The sequence below is a fragment of the Podarcis tiliguerta genome (genome assembly GCF_965153285.1).
Source record: "Podarcis tiliguerta genome assembly, chromosome: 14".
In the NCBI taxonomy this organism is placed as follows: Eukaryota; Metazoa; Chordata; class Lepidosauria; order Squamata; family Lacertidae; genus Podarcis; species Podarcis tiliguerta.
Window position 1 is genome coordinate 21,096,893 of NC_139547.1, and position 19,131 is coordinate 21,116,023.

Below are 19,131 nucleotides of genomic sequence, written 5' to 3' on the forward strand. Positions count from 1 at the left end.
TGGGAAGAAGGACTGATACACCACTCTGGTAATTCCACCCTGTAACAACTCTCAGCACCCTTAACAGGTACAGCTCCTAGGATTCTTTGGCTGAAGCCATGACTGTTTAAAGTGGTAGCATAGTGCTTTAAATATATGGTGCAGATGTGTCCCTATTGAATATAGCTACATAGAGCCTTGCGTGCAGAAAGACGCATGTTCAATCCCCAACATCTCTAGGTGGGATTTGGTAAGACTACAGTGAAACCTTGGTTGTCAAACATAATCCGTTCTGGAAGACCGTTCAACTTCCAAGACGTTCGACAACCGAGGCGCAAAGGGCAGTTGGCAAAGTTAATGGAGAAAATTGAGAAATGCCCGTTCGACTTCTGAAGTGCGTTCGAAAACGGAAGCATTTACTTATGAACTTTCAATGTTTGGCTTCTGAAACATTTGGCAGTCAAGATGTTCGAAAACCGAGGTTCCACTGTATCTGAAAAACTAGAGCATACCCTCTGTGCTGGTCCCCGGCTAACTGAGAGGCGAGGTCCGAGTCCAGTCCGAGGTCGATGGTGTGGTATGGAGGTCCATCAAAGCTATCGCTGGGTTCAAGGCAGGGAGTCGGGTGGGGTCAGGAACTCTGGCAGAAGAGCAGGACAGGGTGCAGGCAGGAACAGGCTAGCAACAACATTGCTCCTGCAACCTGGGACTGGGGCTGGACAGCTTTTATCTGCCCCGGGGCATAGGGCGGCCCCAGTCCACAGGTGACTTTCCTCTACTGGCCTCGAGGTGAGCACTCCTCCTGCAGGAACTTAGTTCCCTCCGCCTCTCTGCCCTGAGCCTCTGCAGCTCAGGAGAGGCTGGAGGGTTACTGGACCCAGAGGCAACCTCCTCTTCCCCTGAGGGGGCTGAGAGTGGAGCACCTGCAGGCAATGGGTCCTCCATGACCTCAGGAGCCAGAGCAGACTCAGCTGATGCCTGCACCTGAGGATCCAGCACAGGTGAGGACCCTTCAGGCTCAGGCCCCAGCCCAAGCTAAGCTGGTTCTGGAGGCAGGGACTCCTGTGCAGGCTGGGATTCCTCAGGTTCAGCCTCATGAGTCTGAATCCCAGGCCATCACACCCTCCAACATTTCTCTGATGAAAATAGGGGTGTCCTAAAGGAAACGTGTTTACGCGGGTGGCTCTGTGGGTAAAACCTCAGCGCCTAGGACTTACCGATCGCATTGTCGGCGGTTCGAATCCCCGCGGCGGGGTGTGCTCCCGTTGCTCGGTCCCAGCGCCTGCCAACCTAGCAGTTCGAAAGCACCCTCGGGTGCAAGTAGATAAATAGGGACTGCTTACCAGCGGGAAGGTAAACAGCGTTCCGTGTGCTGCGCTGGCTTGCCAGATGCAGCTTGTCACGCTGGCCACGTGACCCGGAAGTGGCTGCGGACAGCGCTGGCTCCTGGCCTCTTAAGTGAGATAAGCCAACAACCCTAGAGTCTGGCAAGACTGGCCCGTACGGGCAGGGGTACCTTTACCTTTACCTAAAGGAAAAGTGAGACATTCCAGGATCAGATAAAAAACTGGGATAGCTTCTGCAAATCTGGTACCATCCCTGGATAATAGAGACACTTGGAGGGTCTGCTAGAGAGCTGCTGTGGAGCAGACAACAGTGAACTATAGAGACAAATAATTTGACTAGGTATAAGACAGCTTGTTGTTTAATATCTGAGCAGGGAACAGACAGGAGAGGTCCAAGATCACACCATGAGTTCCATGGCTAAGCAGAGATTGGAACTTTGGTCTCCCAGATCAGGGCCTAGTCCAGCGCTCTAATCACTACACCGTCCTACCTCTTTGCCCATCATCCAGACAAGCCAGAGGCATTATCAACATTCTGGGGCACATTCACGCCAGGTAAAAGCACTTGAAAAGTGTGCAAATCAGAGCCAATGAAGGATGTGGCCAGAAAAATTTCAAGGGCCCCAGAGAGAGACCTGAAGGGTCGCATTCGGGCCCACAGTTTCCCACACCTGATTGTAAGATAGGGGACATTCCAGAGGAGGTCAAGGAAGAAGCTTCCTAGACAGATTTTGGAAGTGAATCTTGCCATTCAAACTGGGATAACTTCCCAGATACGTCTTCCTGGACCGGCAAGAAATCTTCCTTGGAAGATTTTGTCTGCTCACTAGGCCAAGGGAAGACATCCTTTGCCTGAAGGAAACTGTATTTCCATAGCTTAACTTGGTTTCTCTTTTCTTTCTTTTGCTTTTTCGTTTTTGGCCTTGAATTCCTTTCCCTCTTCTGCCCCAACAGCTGCTTGTTTTCTTCTGCTCTTTCGCTAGTGGTGCATTTCAAACCTTGCGTTTAGATTTTACAAATGACAAACACAGGGGACTGCGTAGCTCTTCGCGGGTGGCGGGGAATGTGAGTGCTTCCTTTGCCTTGCTTGTTTATGAATTTAATTTATACTAAAAATGAAGACCCCAGGGGTTGCAGATTAGAAATAGATTTAGAGGTTAGAACTAAATGAACATAATAAAGACTGGAAAATGTAAACTCTTAACAGCAGGGGGGAGGGGGAGAATACTGCAGGAAAGGGAAAAAATGACTACCCAGCAATGGGGATTGGAGATGGATGCTGGAGAGAGATGCATTTGAATTGCAAACATCTGACGTAGTTTGGTCAGATATTTAATGCAGTTTGCACATGCAAATTGTAATATCTGCATCGGGATGGCGAGCCCAGTTGTGTCCAAGGTTGTGAGAGAGGGGCATCAAAGGCTTGTTACTATTTCTGCAGCAGGGTCTGTGTCTCCAGCATCCTAGAGCCATCCCATCAGTGTGAAAGGGGACCTTTTTAGCCACCCTGAGTTCCAAAGCTAAGCATTTCGGAACACAGAGGCTTCAGTTTTAAGAAAATGGTGTGCAAGTTCTGTTATGTACTGTGGAAAACAGAGCTTAAGTCACTCCAAAAGAAGATAAGGGAGCACTCCATATCATTTGCCCACATATGTGCATAGAAAATGGTAGATCTAGCAGAAAGACATGTGGATCAATGCATCAATAATAATAATAATTTTATACAGTGGTACCTTGGGCTACGAACTTAATTGTTCCGGAGGTCCGTTCTTAACCCGAAACCGTTCTTAACCTGAGGTACGCTTTCGCTAATGGGGACTCCTGCTGCTGGCGTGTGATTTCCGTTCTCATCCTGGGGCAAGTTTGCAACCCGGAGCAATTACTTCCTGGTTACGGAGTTTGTAACCCGAAGCGTTTGTAACCCAAAGCGTTTGTAACCCGAGGTACCACTGTAATTGTAAGCATATTGTGTAATCTTAGAAAGGATGTGGGAAGATTGTGAGATCTTGATGGAATCCCAGTGGGGGGGTAGAAACCAGGCTCACTCCCACTGCTGCTGCCACAGTGAGGAGAAGTGGGGGTGCCTTGCAGCAAGACCCCACGAAATCTTGCAGAACTCTGCACAAGATCTTGCAGGACTCAGCGAGTTCTTGTTGCCGCTTCACTTTCTGCTGTTGCTACCAGCACCTTTGGACTCCACACTGCTGCTGGAGAAACAAGAAGGGGCTGCAACATCTATTTCTGTGTTCTGGTGAAATCTTGCCGGAACCTGGAAGCCACCGCCACTTCTCCCTTAGCGGAGGGGGTGCTATTGGAACCCGGAAGCTGCAGCACTGAACCGTTTTGGATGGGCCACCCCTGGGTGTGGATGTGATTATTGTGAAAGGACCCTGCTCTTCTGAATTTGCCAGCATTCTGCTGGGTGAGCCCTGGAGTTGCTCTCACTTGTTCTGAGGTTTCCCAAGCTGTACAGTGGTACCTCGGGTTAAGAACTTAATTTGTTCTGGAGGTCTGTTCTTAACCTGAAACTGTTCTTAACCTGAAGCACCACTTTAGCTAATGGGGCCTCCCGCTGCTGCCGTGCTGCTGCTGGGCGATTTCTGTTCTCATCCTGAAACAAAGTTCTTAACCCGAGGTACTATTTCTGGGTTAGCAGAGTCTGTAACCTGAAGCATCTGTAACCTGAAGCGTCTGTAACCCGAGGTACCACTGTACCTGGAAATAGCAGAGCAAGGTGCTGCTTGTTTCCAGAGCACTCCCACCATTGCAAAGAGATTGGAGTGCTCCAAAAGCAGGGAGGAGCACTTCAGTCCATTGTGATGTTTCCAGGGATGGCTGTGGAAACATCAGACCAAATCAGAGCACCTTGTTTCTGGGCTGCTTTAATCCGTTTGCAAAGGTAGTGAAAAGAGGGTTAGAGGTCCCCCTTTCAATGACAATTTTGCCACTGGTAAAAGGTGAGGTGATGGCGGTTCTTGGCTGGGAAGAGAGCCCTTTAAAAGTTTTTTTGTCCCTCTGATCTGCTTCTGGGGCTTGGGGTTATTTTTTTCTATTCCTGAGAAGTTTTAAAGAGTGGGGTGGACCTTGAAAGGCTTTCCATAAGTCCCACTGCCCCCATTCATGCTAGAGCTCTAGATCTGAGTGGGGATGATAGGGTAAGGTAGTCTATGTGTGCCCATGTGCTCTATGTGTGGCAAGCTTGTGGTTTGAATAGCATGCAGCCATTAGAGGATTCAGCACAATTATTGGGCCCAAGAGGTTAGCCACCTCTGATCTACAACATAATCGAAAGAGGGTGATAAAGACATGTAGCTGATGATAGCAAAGGCAGGAGTAAACAAAATGACCTGGCAAAATCTTGCTAACAGAAATGCACAGATTTATCGTAGCTTCACAAAACATGGTGCTAAGTTGGTGCAAGGCATAAACAAGTTATGCCAGTCACAGCTGCTGCACATGGCTGAAATGGCAGTCCACCAAAACATCATTGCAATACTGGTAGAAGTGCTGTGAAACCTGCAATGACATGTTGGGAAGGGCGAAGGCTACTGGAAACCCAGTTGTGACGTACAAAACTGGCAAGTTGGAGAGAGACTTTAGAGTTGCAAGTTCTGTCGCAATGACGGGGGTTTCCCAGTAGGTGTAGGAAAGAGCATAGGAAGCGGACTTCAGCTAGGTCATGTTGCTTGTTGATTAAGCTCAATGGTGTCTGCTCTGACTGGCAGCAGCTTTGCAGGGTCTTGGGGAGAGGACTTTCCTTATCATTTAGTACCTGATCCTTGCCGCAGCCATCGTAACAAGGGCAAAGGGTTAAGCTCACCTGCACTCGCACCAAAGGCACAGTTCAATGTTCTCTCTCTCTCTCTCTTTCTCTCTTTCTCTGTGTATGCATGTGCACCTGCTCTTTACTTAAAAACCACTTGATCAGTTGCTCCTTGTGTGAATGTTCCTCAGTTATATCTCCTCCTGTAGACCCTGGTATTCTCTCCTAGATGTTGTAGGTAATAGATCAGGCCAGTGGCCCAACTAGTCCAGCATTCTGTACTCACAGTGGCCGATGAGATGCCTCTGGGAAAACCACAAGCAGAACCTAAGTATAACAGCCGTTTTAAGCAGGACATCCTGGATTTACAGAAACCACCCCGGCTTCTGATTCTATTCCCAGATGTCCCGTTTTGGCTCACCTTGTTCCTGCGCACCACCCACTTCCGTTCTTCTTCCGGACCCAGGCCCCAAATACCTGGAAGACCACCTCCTTCCCAACAGACCCCCTTCAGGTGTTTAGATCAGCAGAGGGGGGCTGGTTTTAACCTGCAGCAGAAGTATGTGCTGTACGAATGGTCAATGCACAATGATATGCCCCCCAAATAGATGCCACTGAAAAAGACTTCATGAGCTCGGCAAGTCATTCGGAGCACAGCCTCTGTAACCATTGTTCATCTTTTGGATGGGTGGAAGTGCTGCTGAACATCATCTGCCTGGGAATTTTGGAAACTTACTGCTGGTTGGAATTGTTAAGACTTAGGTGGATGGATTGATGTGGTGTATGTAAGGCAACTTCATAGATCCATCTGAAGTTACTGGTACACTTTGTTTTTCCTAAACCTCTTTTTTAATTTTGGTTTTTATTGCTTCCTATCCTCCAGGCTAAATATAGATGTTTCTTATTTATAATCTCCGCTTTCCAGAGAAGAGAAGCCAAGTCTAAGCAAGAGCAAAACTTGCTTCTGAAACTATATAGTGATGGTTCTTGGCACATATGAATTGTCTTCTATCTGGGCCGGTGTCTCTGATATTTATGTGGTTTCTTAAAGGAGGAACACCATACTTTACATGGGCTAGGAGCCTTCTGGCTGCTCTGTAGCAAAATAATAATAAAACAAACAAAGAGATGGATAATTCTGGTGCGAACAATGTCTCTTATGAAAATAGAACGGCTGTCAGTCTGATTTGCCTCATTTCCCTTTTTGGAGTTGTGAAAAGATTAGAGCTTCTGTGTTTAGTAGAGCAATTGGATATATGCAGTGCTTCTTTTTTCTTAAAAAATGTTTAGGGGTACTCTCATTAGGACTCAAGAAAATCACCATTTTATAGTTCAGATCGGGGAAAATAAATACAAAGTACAATACAAAAGTACAAAGATTCACAAAACGTTTAGGGGTATGTGTCCCCCAAGAAAAAAAAGCACTGGATATACCAATGTAAGAACAGGCTGCTTCAGAAAGTGGTAGTTTTTCTTTTACTGTAAATATTTAAGTATCCACACCATATGTTCAAAACATCATACGTTGACACTTTCTTATTTTTTATAGACAAAAAGGATGCCTCTGTCATTAACCAAAAAAATTTACAAATATCCAACACAGGCAGGAGACAATGTTATATTAGAGTTAACGGCATAAAACTCAACACCTGCGCATTTCAACCAGTGTGGACCTTACAGAGAAATGTATACGGTCACAAAAAAACATCAGTCAAAATAGCATTGTTCTTAGAGAAGCAATTCACGCAGTAAAATATACATTATGCATTGAAGGTTATTTATTTTATTTTAATTCTCATTATTTATAATTTATAATTCATTAGTTGCCTAATATTGCAACATCTGGGTCCGTGCTTCCCAAACATTTCTGGGGCACATTCCAGCCAGGCAAAAAAACGCAACCTCCACCCCAGAGGTTCCCATCCTTGACTTAGTGGGTCTGTGGAGTGTATAGGCTGCTGTGCTGAGCTAAGCCAAGGTTTGGTTTAGCATAGGAGTCAGCAAACTTTTTCAGCAGGGGGCTGTTCCACTGTCCCTCAGACCTTGGGGGGGCGGACTATATTTTGAGGGGGGGATGAACAAATTCCTATGCCCCACAAATAACCCACTGATGCATTTTAAATAAAAGGACACACTCTACTCATGTAAAAACACCAGGCAGGCCCCACAAATAACCCAGAGATGCATTATAAATAAAAGGACACATTCTACTCACGTAAAAACACACTGATTCCTGGACCGTCTGCGGGCTGGATTTAGAAGGCGATTGGGCCTCATCCAGCCCCCGGGCCTTAGTTTGCCTACCCATGGTTTAGCCTGTTTTCTGAACCAGGGCTTGCGGCTAAGCCGTTTCCTCACTAACCATAAGCTGTAACCTTGCTCCTCTTGGGGAGCCTGCATACTTCTGCATGTCCCACTCAGCCGCTGTTTGGCTTTGCGTGATGTACAAACCAAGCCAATATAAATGAAGATTTAACATGCCTGAGCAAACAAGGAAGCCTTACCTTGGCGCTGAAAAGACTGTTGGTGCCAGTCTTCTGAAATGGAGCCTGTTGCAACATGCATGCATATCTAAAAATAAGTATAGAAAAATAAGTATTTTCGTCTTCTTCTGCACTACAGTATTGGTTTATTTCTTTCAATACAGATTTAAGCAGAATTAATCATAGGCGCTTTAGTAGATTCATCAAATACGGCTTTAATCAAGTGATAGCTCTAGGAAAGATGGCTCATAACAACTTGATTTTTATTTTTTTAAGGAAGAGGCTGTATTTGGCTTGATTCTGACATGCGCCAGTGGTTTTCTCCCCATTGAGTTAAATTTGTGATTTACAGTGCAATCCGGACCATGGTTACTCAGAAGTAGGTCCTATTGAATTCAGTGGGGTTTTCTCCCAGCTGATTGGAATAGGATTGCAGACTAATTCTCTTAAACCAAGGCGGGGGAACCTGGGACTCTCCAGATGTTGCTGGACTACAAATCCCATCACGCCTAGCCATTGGACGTGCTAGCCAGGGTAACAGCATCTGGAGGGCCAAAGTTTCCCCGCCAGGAGACAATTGCAGGGAAATCGCAGCCGTCACTTTTGCAGCTGCCTGTATCTGGAGACCTTGAGCACCGTCTTGGCAGCATCACCAGATGCTGCACTTCATTGTGCATTTTGTCAGAATAAGTGCAGCAGGCGCTGCTGCCATGGCACAGCCGCACGGCTCTTCGCCTGCATGATGTGTGTGCACCTGTGAAGGGCAGATGGTTTCCTGAGGATTTTGGTTCCAAGAACTCTGGAGGCTGTTTTGGACCAGGCATATTCTGTTGCTATTAAGTGGCGGGGCGGGTGGAGGGGAGGCTGTATGCATTTCGGAAGTGCAGTTTTCACATTTTATCTTTGGCCCATATGGTGAGCAGGAGATAAGAGACCCCGAGCTCATCCATTCACATATGCCTTTAACCAGAAGTGGAGACAGATGGGTCATGCAACTGAGATTCTGCTCTGGAAGAGGTGTAGCTCAGTGCTTTGCATACAGAAAGCCCCAGGTTGCATGCAGAAGCCCTCTAGCTTCTCCAATACCTTAGTCTGAAACCTTGGAGAGAGATGCCAGTCCGTGCCAACAAAAGCAAGCCAGATGAAACAATGGTCTGATTTAGGGCTTGTGCACACTTTTGTTTTTGTCCTGAGCTTAGAAAGCATGAGTCTGGTTACGGTAGTTTTCTGAGCAGTTTCCCCATGCTTTCTAGGCATGGATCTGAGTGGTTCTGCCTTTGCCACACCATGCCACCCCCCCCCCCCCCGGAAAAACCTGAGATTCAGGTGCTAAATCAGAACAAATGGTGATCCACGGAAAACTTGATTGCCATTTGTTCCGATTCAGCACTAAAACGTGGGTTTTCCCCCTGGGGAAAGTAGCGGGAAAAGTGGAAGTGTGGAGGAGCCCTTAGTGAACCAGGGCTCAGCCAGATCCCTTTGCTCCCATCTTTGATACTGCCCACATTTTGATATGATGATAAACCATGCCTCCTTCCTCCTTGGCATGACTGCAAGGCGGGGTGTGATGTTTAATTAATTACACGTGACAAACTCTGGTTAATGTTACTTCTGTTCTGCTTGAAAAACAGTCCGCTGTAGTTGTGAAGCTGGCTTGTTTCAATAAACTGTAGCTAACGTTAACCACAGTTTGAGATGCGCATGTAACACTAAAATGTGGCTAGTTAAAATTACCTAATCCTTATGTAGCCAAAATGAGGCCATCCACATAGAAAAGGGGGAGATATTGTTTTGCAGAATTCAGAGGCGAAAACTGAAAGGTGTGGAAAATGCAAAAGCAGCCAGTAAGGATTGTTCTTGTTGAGTGGCCTTGGAATGCTGATGGACTATTGGTGGGAGAGGTAGATGGAGTTGGAGTGGGAATGGAATGGAGTCTCCTGGAGCCGAGCTTGGAAAGTTGATACCCTGAACAGGAGCTTCCCATCCTGCAATGTTTTGAAGGTCCCATTTAAACTCTGAAGTCTCTTTTCTGGAGGGTAAGCTGCTGGCAAGAGCTGTCTTCACCTTGTTCTGCCTGCGAGCTTCCTAGTGGTATCTAGTTGGCCACTGGTGGAAGAAGAGATGGACACTTGGTCTGACCTCTGCAGAGGCTGTTTGAACGCCTCCTGGCGACCAAATGGGTAAGAGGTTTAGCTGTGTGAAATGAGCATCTTTGGTTGCTTGTTGAAACTTTTCCTGCCCGAACTGAATTGCATTCCTTCCTGGTTCTAGTGTGCTGTGAAAGAACATGCAGCTGTTCCTTATGGTCCTCATTGCCTCCTGTCCTGACACCTGTTCTGTATATCGCTCATTGCAGATTGGCAGCCTGGAAGACTATTACCACTTTCACCACAGCAAGACGATTAAAAGGTCAACGTTCAGCAGCAGAGGCCCACACAACTTCCTCAGAATGGATCCAAAGGTACAGCAGGAAGCTACTGGTGTCAGGTCTACTTTGCAGGCTTGTCTTGCATTAGCAAGGGGAAGTTACAAAAGGCAAAGGGAACTCGGTGAAAGCCCAAAGTACGCTTGGCGGGAAATCACCTTTTTTATTTAACTAGCTTTTGGGTGTGTGGGTATGTGTCCTTAAAACCAGCAAGATTAAATATATGATTATCATAATCCCAGAGTTAAAGGTAGGCAGCATGAAATGATGATGGTATATATCCCCAAATATATTGCCTATGAAGCCCCTTAGGCAAATGCCATCTTGGCAAGGGGCATCATGGGTCAACCTTGATGGGCTACACCAATGATAGTCAACATGGTGCCCTCCAGGTGATGTTGGACTCCAACTCCCATAAGCCCCACCTCACATGGCCAGCGGTCAGGAACGATGGGAGTTGTAGTCCAGTATCTTCTGGAGGGCACTGCTTTGGCTATCCTTGCAATATGCCTGCCTGCAAACTATACTCTCCAGAAGTCCGTGCAAATGAAAGTCAAACGAAAGGTTAACCCACCATAATGGCGGATGTTTTGCTAGACTATAAGATTGGGATAACAGTGGGCCCCTAGGTTTTGCAGGGCAACTTTATGTGGGGTTTACTTTACGTCATTTATCTGTATTTGCTTCAGTTTGTAGTACAGTGCTGTAAGTTGCCTTGGGGTGACATTCTTCTCTACAAAAGCCCTTTTAGTTGGCAGAAGAAAAGCTTTCCTCTGGGCCAGAACCATTTTAGTGGATGATTAAAACTGGGGGCATGAAACTTGTGTATAGACAGTGGGCCTACCCTGAAACAGTGTCACATAGAATGCATTTTGTCCCAGCGTGCTGGCTGGGCCCCATTTTTAACCAAGGTGGCAGGCTGAACCTTTCGAAACTGCATTTGATGTTTTGATTCTGCGGAACACTGATTATGAAGGCTGCTGGTCTACAATACAGCAGAGAATGGTGCTCTCCGACCAATTCTGTATTGCCAAATGTAGCTTCCAGACGTGTGCACATACAGCAAACAAATCAACCCATGTGCCTTCCCATTCAAATATTTGAACTTATTCGCTCACTGTCTAACAAGCTGTAGATAATTCTTGAATGTGCGCCCATATTGCATCAATAATAGTTGACTATGGCGTGGGATTTGGGGGGTGGGTGGAAGAAAGAACAAGAATAAACAAACTGCAAGTGTCTGAACATCCCACCAATTGCGAGAAAAACTGATGGCTGGTGGTTTTTTTGGTGTTCTAATTAAGTTTTCGAGCCCTAGGGGAGCTAGGGCGAGGGAAGGGTATGAATCTATATCTGAAATGGAAAAGCACGCATTTTAAATTAGTCTACTTGATGCAAACCAAATGGTTTTTTAAAAAATTAGTCTATTTACCTAGTCGTATTGATTAATATGGCATGCATACCAGACATTTAAAGACCCCCCCCCCCAAAAAAAAAGAATAATGGAGAAATGTGATTTCTTAAGGGTGCTGGGAATTGTAGCTCTGTGAGAGGTAAACTACGGTTTCCAGGATTCCTTTTTTGGGGTGCGGTGGGGATGCACTTCAGATGTATGGCATGTATGCAACCTAACAGTTTGCAAAATAGAGCACCGCTGTATTTTGGGTGCTTGGAGCTAGGCTGGATTCGTAATCCATGCCTTGGTGTTCTCCCTTAGCAGATCACTTGGGAAGTGTTTTGCTACTTGACTGGTATACCTAATGTGTATGCATGAATATGCTAATAGTGGTGCTAAAGCAAGCCTTTAAACAAGTCATGCCGCCTTGAATTTAACTGGAAAAGAAGGAACTGCATAACTTAACGATTTGGGGGGGGGGTGCGTGCGTTGTTTTTAAAAGTTTAAAGCTCCTAGTCAACTAAGTGACTTGGTGCTTTTAAAGCTGAAAAGTTCTCAAGTTTATTTTTGTTTTTATATAAATCTGCATCCTATTTCAGAGGCTCCCTGAACTGGGCGATCTTTTGCCAGTGAAACTTGGTAGATCAAGTGGCTTTTCCCACAAGCTTTGCAGTTTGTCTCTTTCAATTTACCTAGACTTCCTTGATGAAGGGAGGAGAAAATGTTCTCAGAAATGTGTGGAACTTGCTAGCTTTAAAATATTAGGAAATGTCTCTAGTGCTACTTACTTCTTTTTTTCCAGGTCAGTTGAATCAAGTTCTGAGGGTGGGGCACGGCATCTATATCCCACAAGTTCTATTGTAGGGCCAAGCTGTTACAATACTGCATATAGACACAGAAAGCAAACACAGTTGGGGATATCTGTCAGGGCAGCTGATCGTAATGCTAAAAAGCACCAAAAACCTTCAGATTTCTGACAGGCGTGATGAAAAAGGAAGAAGAGTTTGGATCTGATATCCCGCTTTATCACTACCCGAAGGAGTCTCAAAGTGGCTAACATTCTCCTTTCCCTTCCTCCCCCACAACAAACACTCTGTGAGGTGAGTGGGGCTGAGAGACTTCAGAGAAGTGTGACTAGCCCAAGGTCACCCAGCAGCTGCATGTGGAGGAGCGGAGACGCGAACCCGGTTCCCCAGATTACGAGTCTATCGCTCTTAACCACTACACCACACTGGCTCTCAAGAAGAGGGAACTAGGAGGGAAGAGGAAAGCAAGCAAATACTGGTATCAGTTATTAGAGCAGGGGTGGTAAACCTGTACACACCATAGGTCAATATTGGGCCCGAATTGGCCCATGTAGCTATTTTCCATAAATCATGCCCACCTGTCCACTGCTGGGTGACATCAGCTTCACCAGCACATTCCCTGCAGCCAGCAGGATTGAACCCTCCACTCATACTTGTTCTAGAAAATCTTGCTCAGTTTGACTGTGCCCTCAGGCACCTGTAAATTGTGACCCCACCCCCAAGGGCGGAGAGATAAGAAGCTGACCTGCAGGCCAGAAAAGGTTTCCTGCCTCTATAACTGATCTTAGAGTGACCCGCTGGAATGGCCACCCAGATGACGGGAGACCAGATGACCACTGGCCCCAGATGATGCAACGGGTCAGCTTTGCTTGCAGATGGAAGCATTTCTGGAAGAGCTATCTATTATTGCTCTTTCTAGTAATGATCTCAGCCGGTGAGTGGCAATGGGAAGCCGCCCATAGCAGCTAGGGCAACCCAGTCAGATGGGCGGGGTACAAATAATTTAGCCAAAAGAAGAGTAGGATGTAATAAGGCATTGTTTTTCCATCCCGCCTTGTGGTCTTTGGATTCAGTGCTGTTTTCGTTCCACTGCATTTAGTCTTCTGCCAAAAGCTACATTATTTGTGCCGCTGTTGGCCGTGGCAAGATTACATCATTATGTTACCCTATCCATGTCAATGCAAAGAAAACACCGTGAACAGATTGTTTGTGGACTGAAAGGGAAAACAACTGATCATATTTGCTGGATTAATTTCTGTTCTGGACATGGGGGCAAAAATTGCAAACATTGGCAATTTCTACTCCTGTTTCCATTGGAATTTTGCAGCATCCCTAGTGAGGAGAGTGGGGGTGGAACTGGTGTCCTTTTCCTCCCCCCCCCCCGGAGAATTGTGGGAAGAAAATAATGCCCAAACAGCCATCTTTCCCTTGTCATTTACGTGCAATGAATTGCAAAAGCCTAAAAGCATCAAATCGGATGATCGTTCTACATGCTATTCATTACCATTACATCATGATGAGGGCATCTTGTTTTAATAACTAGGCTGAAGTTTTAGTCAAGGTTCTGGGTTGGATTGGCTTGGCATTTTCGTTGTTTTCCCTCAAGTGAATTGAATCACTTTCCTGGTTTATACATGTGTCTCGGCCTACGTGTTGCAACATTTAGGCAGGGTTGGAAGTAGCCCAATAAACCAGTATGCCAATTAGCAAAATGCAATTAGCCATGCAAGATTTCCTTCTCTTCCTGGTGGGCGTCGCTACGGATGCATCTGGAGGCAGTGCCGGATCTACAAATTTTGCCGCAGGGGGCAGAAGTCTGCACGGTCTGTTACCCGCTTCTCCTGCAGATTCACGTCCTCCCCTCCATCACCCCTGAGAGAAGGAGGCCTGCGCTGCCCCATGGGATTCTGCCACCCAAGGCAGCTGCTTCAAATCACCTCACAGGCGACCGGCCCCAATGGGCACCAGCCTCCCCTGGAACTCTCCCTAGAATCATAGAATCATAGAGTTGGAAGAGACCACAAGGGCCATCGAGTCCAACCCCCTGCCAAGCAGGAAACACCATCAGAGCACTCCTGACATATGGTTGTCAAGCCTCTGCTTAAAGACCTCCAAAGAAGGAGACTCTACCACATTCCTTGGCAGCAAATTCCACTGTCGAACAGCTCTTACTGTCAGGAAGTTCTTCCTAATATTTAGGTGGAATCTTCTTTCTTGTAGTTTGGATCCATTGCTCCGTGTCCGCTTCTCTGGAGCAGCAGAAAACAATCTTTCTCCCTCCTCTATGTGACATCCTTTTATATATTTAAACATGGCTATCATATCACCCCTTAACCTCCTCTTCTCCAGGCTAAACATGCCCAGCTCCCTTAGCCATTCCTCATAAGGCATCGTTTCCAGGCCTTTGACCATTTTGGTTGCCCTCCTCTGGACACGTTCCAGTTTGTCAGTGTCCTTCTTGAACTGTGGTGCCCAGAACTGGACACAGTACTCCAGGTGAGGTCTGACCAGAGCAGAATATAGTGGCACTATTACTTCCCTTGATCTAGATGCTATACTCCTATTGATGCAGCCCAGAATTGCATTGGCTTTTTTAGCTGCAGTGTCACACTGTTGGCTCATGTCAAGTTTGTGGTCAACCAAGACTCCTAGATCCTTTTCACATGTACTGCTCTCAAGCCAGGTGTCACCCATCTTGTGGAGGTGTATCTCGCCTCACCTTTTTATAGCTTCAGGCGTCTGGCCAAGGCTCGTCTTTTTGGGGGGACATTTTGAGGAGGAGATATGAGGTTGTCGCTGCTGTCAGTAACTGTCACTCATGCGGGCCTGCTCAGTCTTCCTTACGCACAACAAAATTCAAAGCCACCATCTCTTGTTCTGCATTTATTTACAGTGGTACCTCTGGTTATGTACTTAATTCGTCCCGGAGGTCCGTTCTTAACCTGAAACTGTTCTTAACCTGAAGCACCACTTTAGCTAATGGGGCCTCCTGCTGCTGCCACGCCGCTGCCACGCGATTTCTGTTCTCATCCTGAAGCAAAGTTCTTAACCCGAGGTACTATTTCTGGGTTAGCGGAGTCTGTAACCTGAAGCATATGTAACCCGAGGTACCACTGTATTACATTTTTACCTTGCCTCTTCTCCAAGAAGCTCAGAGCGGCGCACACAGTTTTACTCCTCGACCTCACGTTTATCTTCTCAACAACCTTGTGAGATTCTTCTTAGGTTATGGGGTTATAATCCAGAATGCAGCTGCTAGATTGGTGACTGGGAGCGGCCGCCAGGGCCATATAAAACCTGTCCTGAAAGACCTACATTGGCTCCCAGTATGTTTCCAAGCACAATTCAAAGTGTTGCTGCTGACCTTTAAAGCCCTAAATGGCCTCGGCCCTGTATACCTGAAGGAGCCTCTCCACCCCTATCATTCAGCCCAGACACTGAGGTCCAGCTCTGAGGGTCTTCTGGTGGTTCCCTCACTGTGAGAAGTGAAGTTACAGGGAACCAAGCAGAGGAGGGCCTTCTCAGTAGTGGCACCTGCCCTGTGGAATGACGTCCCATCAGATGTCAAGGAGATTAACAACTATACAACCTTTAAAAGACATCTGAAGGCAGCCCTGTATAGGGAAGATTTTATTATGTTTCTGTAATTCTGTGTTTATTATGTTTCTGGAAGCAGCCCAGAGTGGCTGGGGCAACCCAGTCATATGGGCAGGGTACAAAAAAATAGAATTATTACTATTATCAGTGGTAGTATTCATATTATTAGTATTATAAGGGAGTGACAGGGCCAGTGTCACCCAGTTGGCTTCATGGCTGACTGGGGATTTGGACCCGGGTCTTCCCAGTCCTAGTCAATCACTGTAACCACTACGTAACACTGCCTCTGCTTTGTTGTTGGACATGAAGCCCACTCCCTGTCTGTGAAGCTGGTACCCAAGGGGTGTTGGGGTGAGACAAGGTTTACGTAACGTGTCCACCACCTCTGGCCAAATTGAAGAAGGGGACAGCAATAAGTCCTAATAGGTCAAGTGATTTTCCTTGCTGAATAAAACCTGGGTTAGGCTCTTTTGCTAGGCCTGATTAATTAGACAATTGTGAGTGCCTTTTAGCAGACTTCAGGCTGCCTTTGCTTTGTACTGTACTAACCATCAATTTTCCCAGTCCCACCCTGCTCCCCAGCTTGACAGGAGCTGTGTGTCTTGGCAGGAAATAACCTAGACAAGTGTGTTATGGAAATACTGTATTATTCTCATCATCTTAAACAACATAAGAGAGAGAGAACCCCCAAACCCTGCTTTTAATGCCCCCCCCCCATCAAACCTTTGAGGTTTCTTATATTTCTAAGCTTCTGAGGCTTGAAGGGGTGAAAGTGCCGATAATCCTTTAAAACAATAACTCAAGAGTCGGTTGAGCACATTAAATGTCTGGTTCACGTTGTTTCTCAGCTCTTGCGTTTCAAAAGGTCACAACCGGCCTTCCCCCACCCAGGGATTCCTATTTATTATTACAGAAACTTTAGGCTAATCCGTGTGTCGGAAATGTTCTCCCTTGCTGAGAATCCACTTCAGATCCTTTGAGTCCCCTCAGGGATCCTTCCTACGTTGGAGACTAATCCCAGATTTTCATGACTCCTTTCCTTGATGAAACTGTCCTTGTAAGAAGCTGGGGATGTGGAGGATTAATTCTCTTATGTACTTGAGCAGGGAAGTTTGCATTAATTCAGTGGAGTTGTATTATAATTCCGATCTGTTCCGATGAATAAACATTTGCTTTAAACCTCATACTTTTGGTATACAGCATGCCTATAATCTAATTTATCTTGTTAATGTTCTGTGGAGGGGTCTGTACAGCTGTGGAACATCTGCTCTATCAAAAGCTACTTGAGAGCAAAGGGGAGCATTCTAGAATTTTTATCTCGACTTTTGTTATCAAAACTCACTGAGGCCCTTTTAACCGACTTTCATTTTTCTTCTGTGGCGTGTGTTTGAAGTAGGGTTTTTTTGTTTTTTGTTTTGGCATCCACTGCTCTAAGAATTACGTTGGTGCTTCTTTGTACTGGGATTTGTTTAGGTTTAAGAAGAGAAACCCATTAAAAAATGGCAAAAAATGGAAAAAGGCAGACGGTTACTTAGAAAAACAATATGCACAGGATGAGGAATTATTCATGTGCTTGAAACTGCTTTTAATTAGACAAATGGCCTTGATGTCTAGTGTCATTCTGATGAGGTTACTACACTACACTTGATCTTAGCCAAAAGGCCGAGAAGCGGTTAAGATAGGCACCTCAATAAAATGGAAAGGCGTATTCTTTCCAGGCAATGAAAGCAAAGGAAGAGAGCATTTTCTGTGGCGAACCTTTGTAGAATTCCCTACGTCTAGTAGGCCCACCAGACCTCTTTTGTTGTTTTGAACAGATTAGTAGCAAACAGTTTTTGGTGCTGTTAGGGCTTGTGGGTAGGCATGGATAAGTTAGGCTTTGTTAATTAGCTAGGTTCATTAAAAGGAAAAAAATTCTCAAAGGTTTATTGCTTCTAGCATAAGAGTACAAGAATAGTTAAATCAAACAGAACAGAGAGAAGCCTGGGTCGAATTATTCCCAAGAACAATACAGTATTAAGATAGGGAGATTAATGCAACAAAATCATATCTCTACATATTTTGCTTGCAAAATTGTCATACCGTACACAAAAAAAGCCTATAAATCTAGACAAAGTCAAGTTTCAAAACAACAGATACTGATTAATTCAATTGCAGAAAATGTTGTTAGTTCGTATTGAATGCTTGTTGGGTGAAAAAAGATGCATATTAGGTTGTTAGGTTCATTTTTGATGTTTTAAGGTTGTGTGCATTTGTATGTTTAAGGTTGTGTACATTTGTATATTATTACTTTCAACAACCTGGATGATACACAATGTTAGTGAGAGTCAGAGTAGACCTAATGTAGAGTCCATTGATTTCAATGGATCTTCTTTTGATACGATGTGTTTTCATAATCTGGGTATCCCATTTTTCTGATTTGTGCCTTCTTGTTTAATTGCCAGAAAGAACAATTTGAATGCTTCCTTTATTGTATTTTTAATGTTACAATTTATTCTCTTAATCTTTGTGAGCGTATGTTGTTGGCTGGTCGTACAAACAGAGTTAATAAGCAATTTGTGAGCCATATGGCAAGAACTGGGATTTAGATGTCAAAGCAAACAAATATTTTCTTATTGATGCTGCTGTTAAAAAACCCCAAGCATTCCTGTGAAACACTATTTAATTTTTTTTTCTAGGTAAGGTGGCTGCAACAACAGGAAGTTAAACGAAGAGTCAAAAGACGCGTTCGGCGTGACCACCATTTTGTTTCCTTCAATGACCCACTCTGGCCTGAAATGTGGTACATGGTAACTATACATTCACTCTGTGTGTGTGTGTGTGTTTTCGTATTATACATATATTGGGAATCTTGCAAAAGTCTTTTGGCATCACAGAATCACACATTCCTTCCACCCCCTTCCTCTGCTGTTTAGGAGCGGCAAGACTGTGAGGGTGAATGTGTGTCCTAATGTGGCCCTCCGAGCTTCTGTATCTGGCCCTTGCAACTCTATACCTCCTCTTCCCAGTTTGTGCTGCATTCACACGCCAGTTTATTCCATTTCTTCACATTTCCCTAACTGTTAATTTCCACGTTGCATTTGAGCTTTTGCACAATGTAAAAGCCGCCTCTGGAAAACTAATGCCACACAGAGCATGTTTAGCACTCATTGTTATTTGATTCCAGAAAAAGTGGCTATTTATCTTTAAAAATATATTTTATTCGTTGAAAATCAGGATAGTGTATACAAAATACTCTAAATCAGCAGAGTGCAGTCAATAAATTCAGCCTGATACAATATCAAACTTTATACAGATTGCCTTTTAGAAAAGATACAAAGAAGAAAAAGAAGAAAA

General features: G+C 45.3%; 1 protein-coding gene and 1 long non-coding RNA gene across 6 annotated transcripts in view; one reads left to right on the forward strand and one right to left on the reverse strand.

Annotated features, from left to right (window-relative positions):
* PCSK6 (proprotein convertase subtilisin/kexin type 6) overlaps positions 1 to 19,131 on the forward strand; it is a 106,846-nt gene that overhangs the window by 17,583 nt on the left and 70,132 nt on the right. For 4 of the 5 annotated variants that reach the window (XR_014504569.1, XM_083411940.1, XM_083411941.1 and 1 more), the window contains exons 2-3: positions 9,928 to 10,032; positions 18,474 to 18,584. Coding sequence is in view for 4 of the 5 variants with exons in the window: in XM_083411939.1 (XP_083268065.1) it covers positions 9,928 to 10,032; positions 18,474 to 18,584 (216 nt within the window). In the remaining variant the exon portion in view is untranslated. Of the gene's footprint in view, positions 1 to 9,927; positions 10,033 to 16,867; positions 17,425 to 17,465; positions 18,585 to 19,131 lie in introns of those variants that run through there. The other variant, XM_083411942.1, reaches the window with a different exon arrangement.
* LOC310663929 lies at positions 4,658 to 15,320 on the reverse strand. Its single transcript, XR_014504684.1, has 4 exons — positions 14,918 to 15,320; positions 12,181 to 12,274; positions 7,593 to 7,659; positions 4,658 to 5,391 (listed from the first exon to the last, which is right to left on the reverse strand). It is a non-coding gene; the product is annotated as an uncharacterized lncRNA (long non-coding RNA).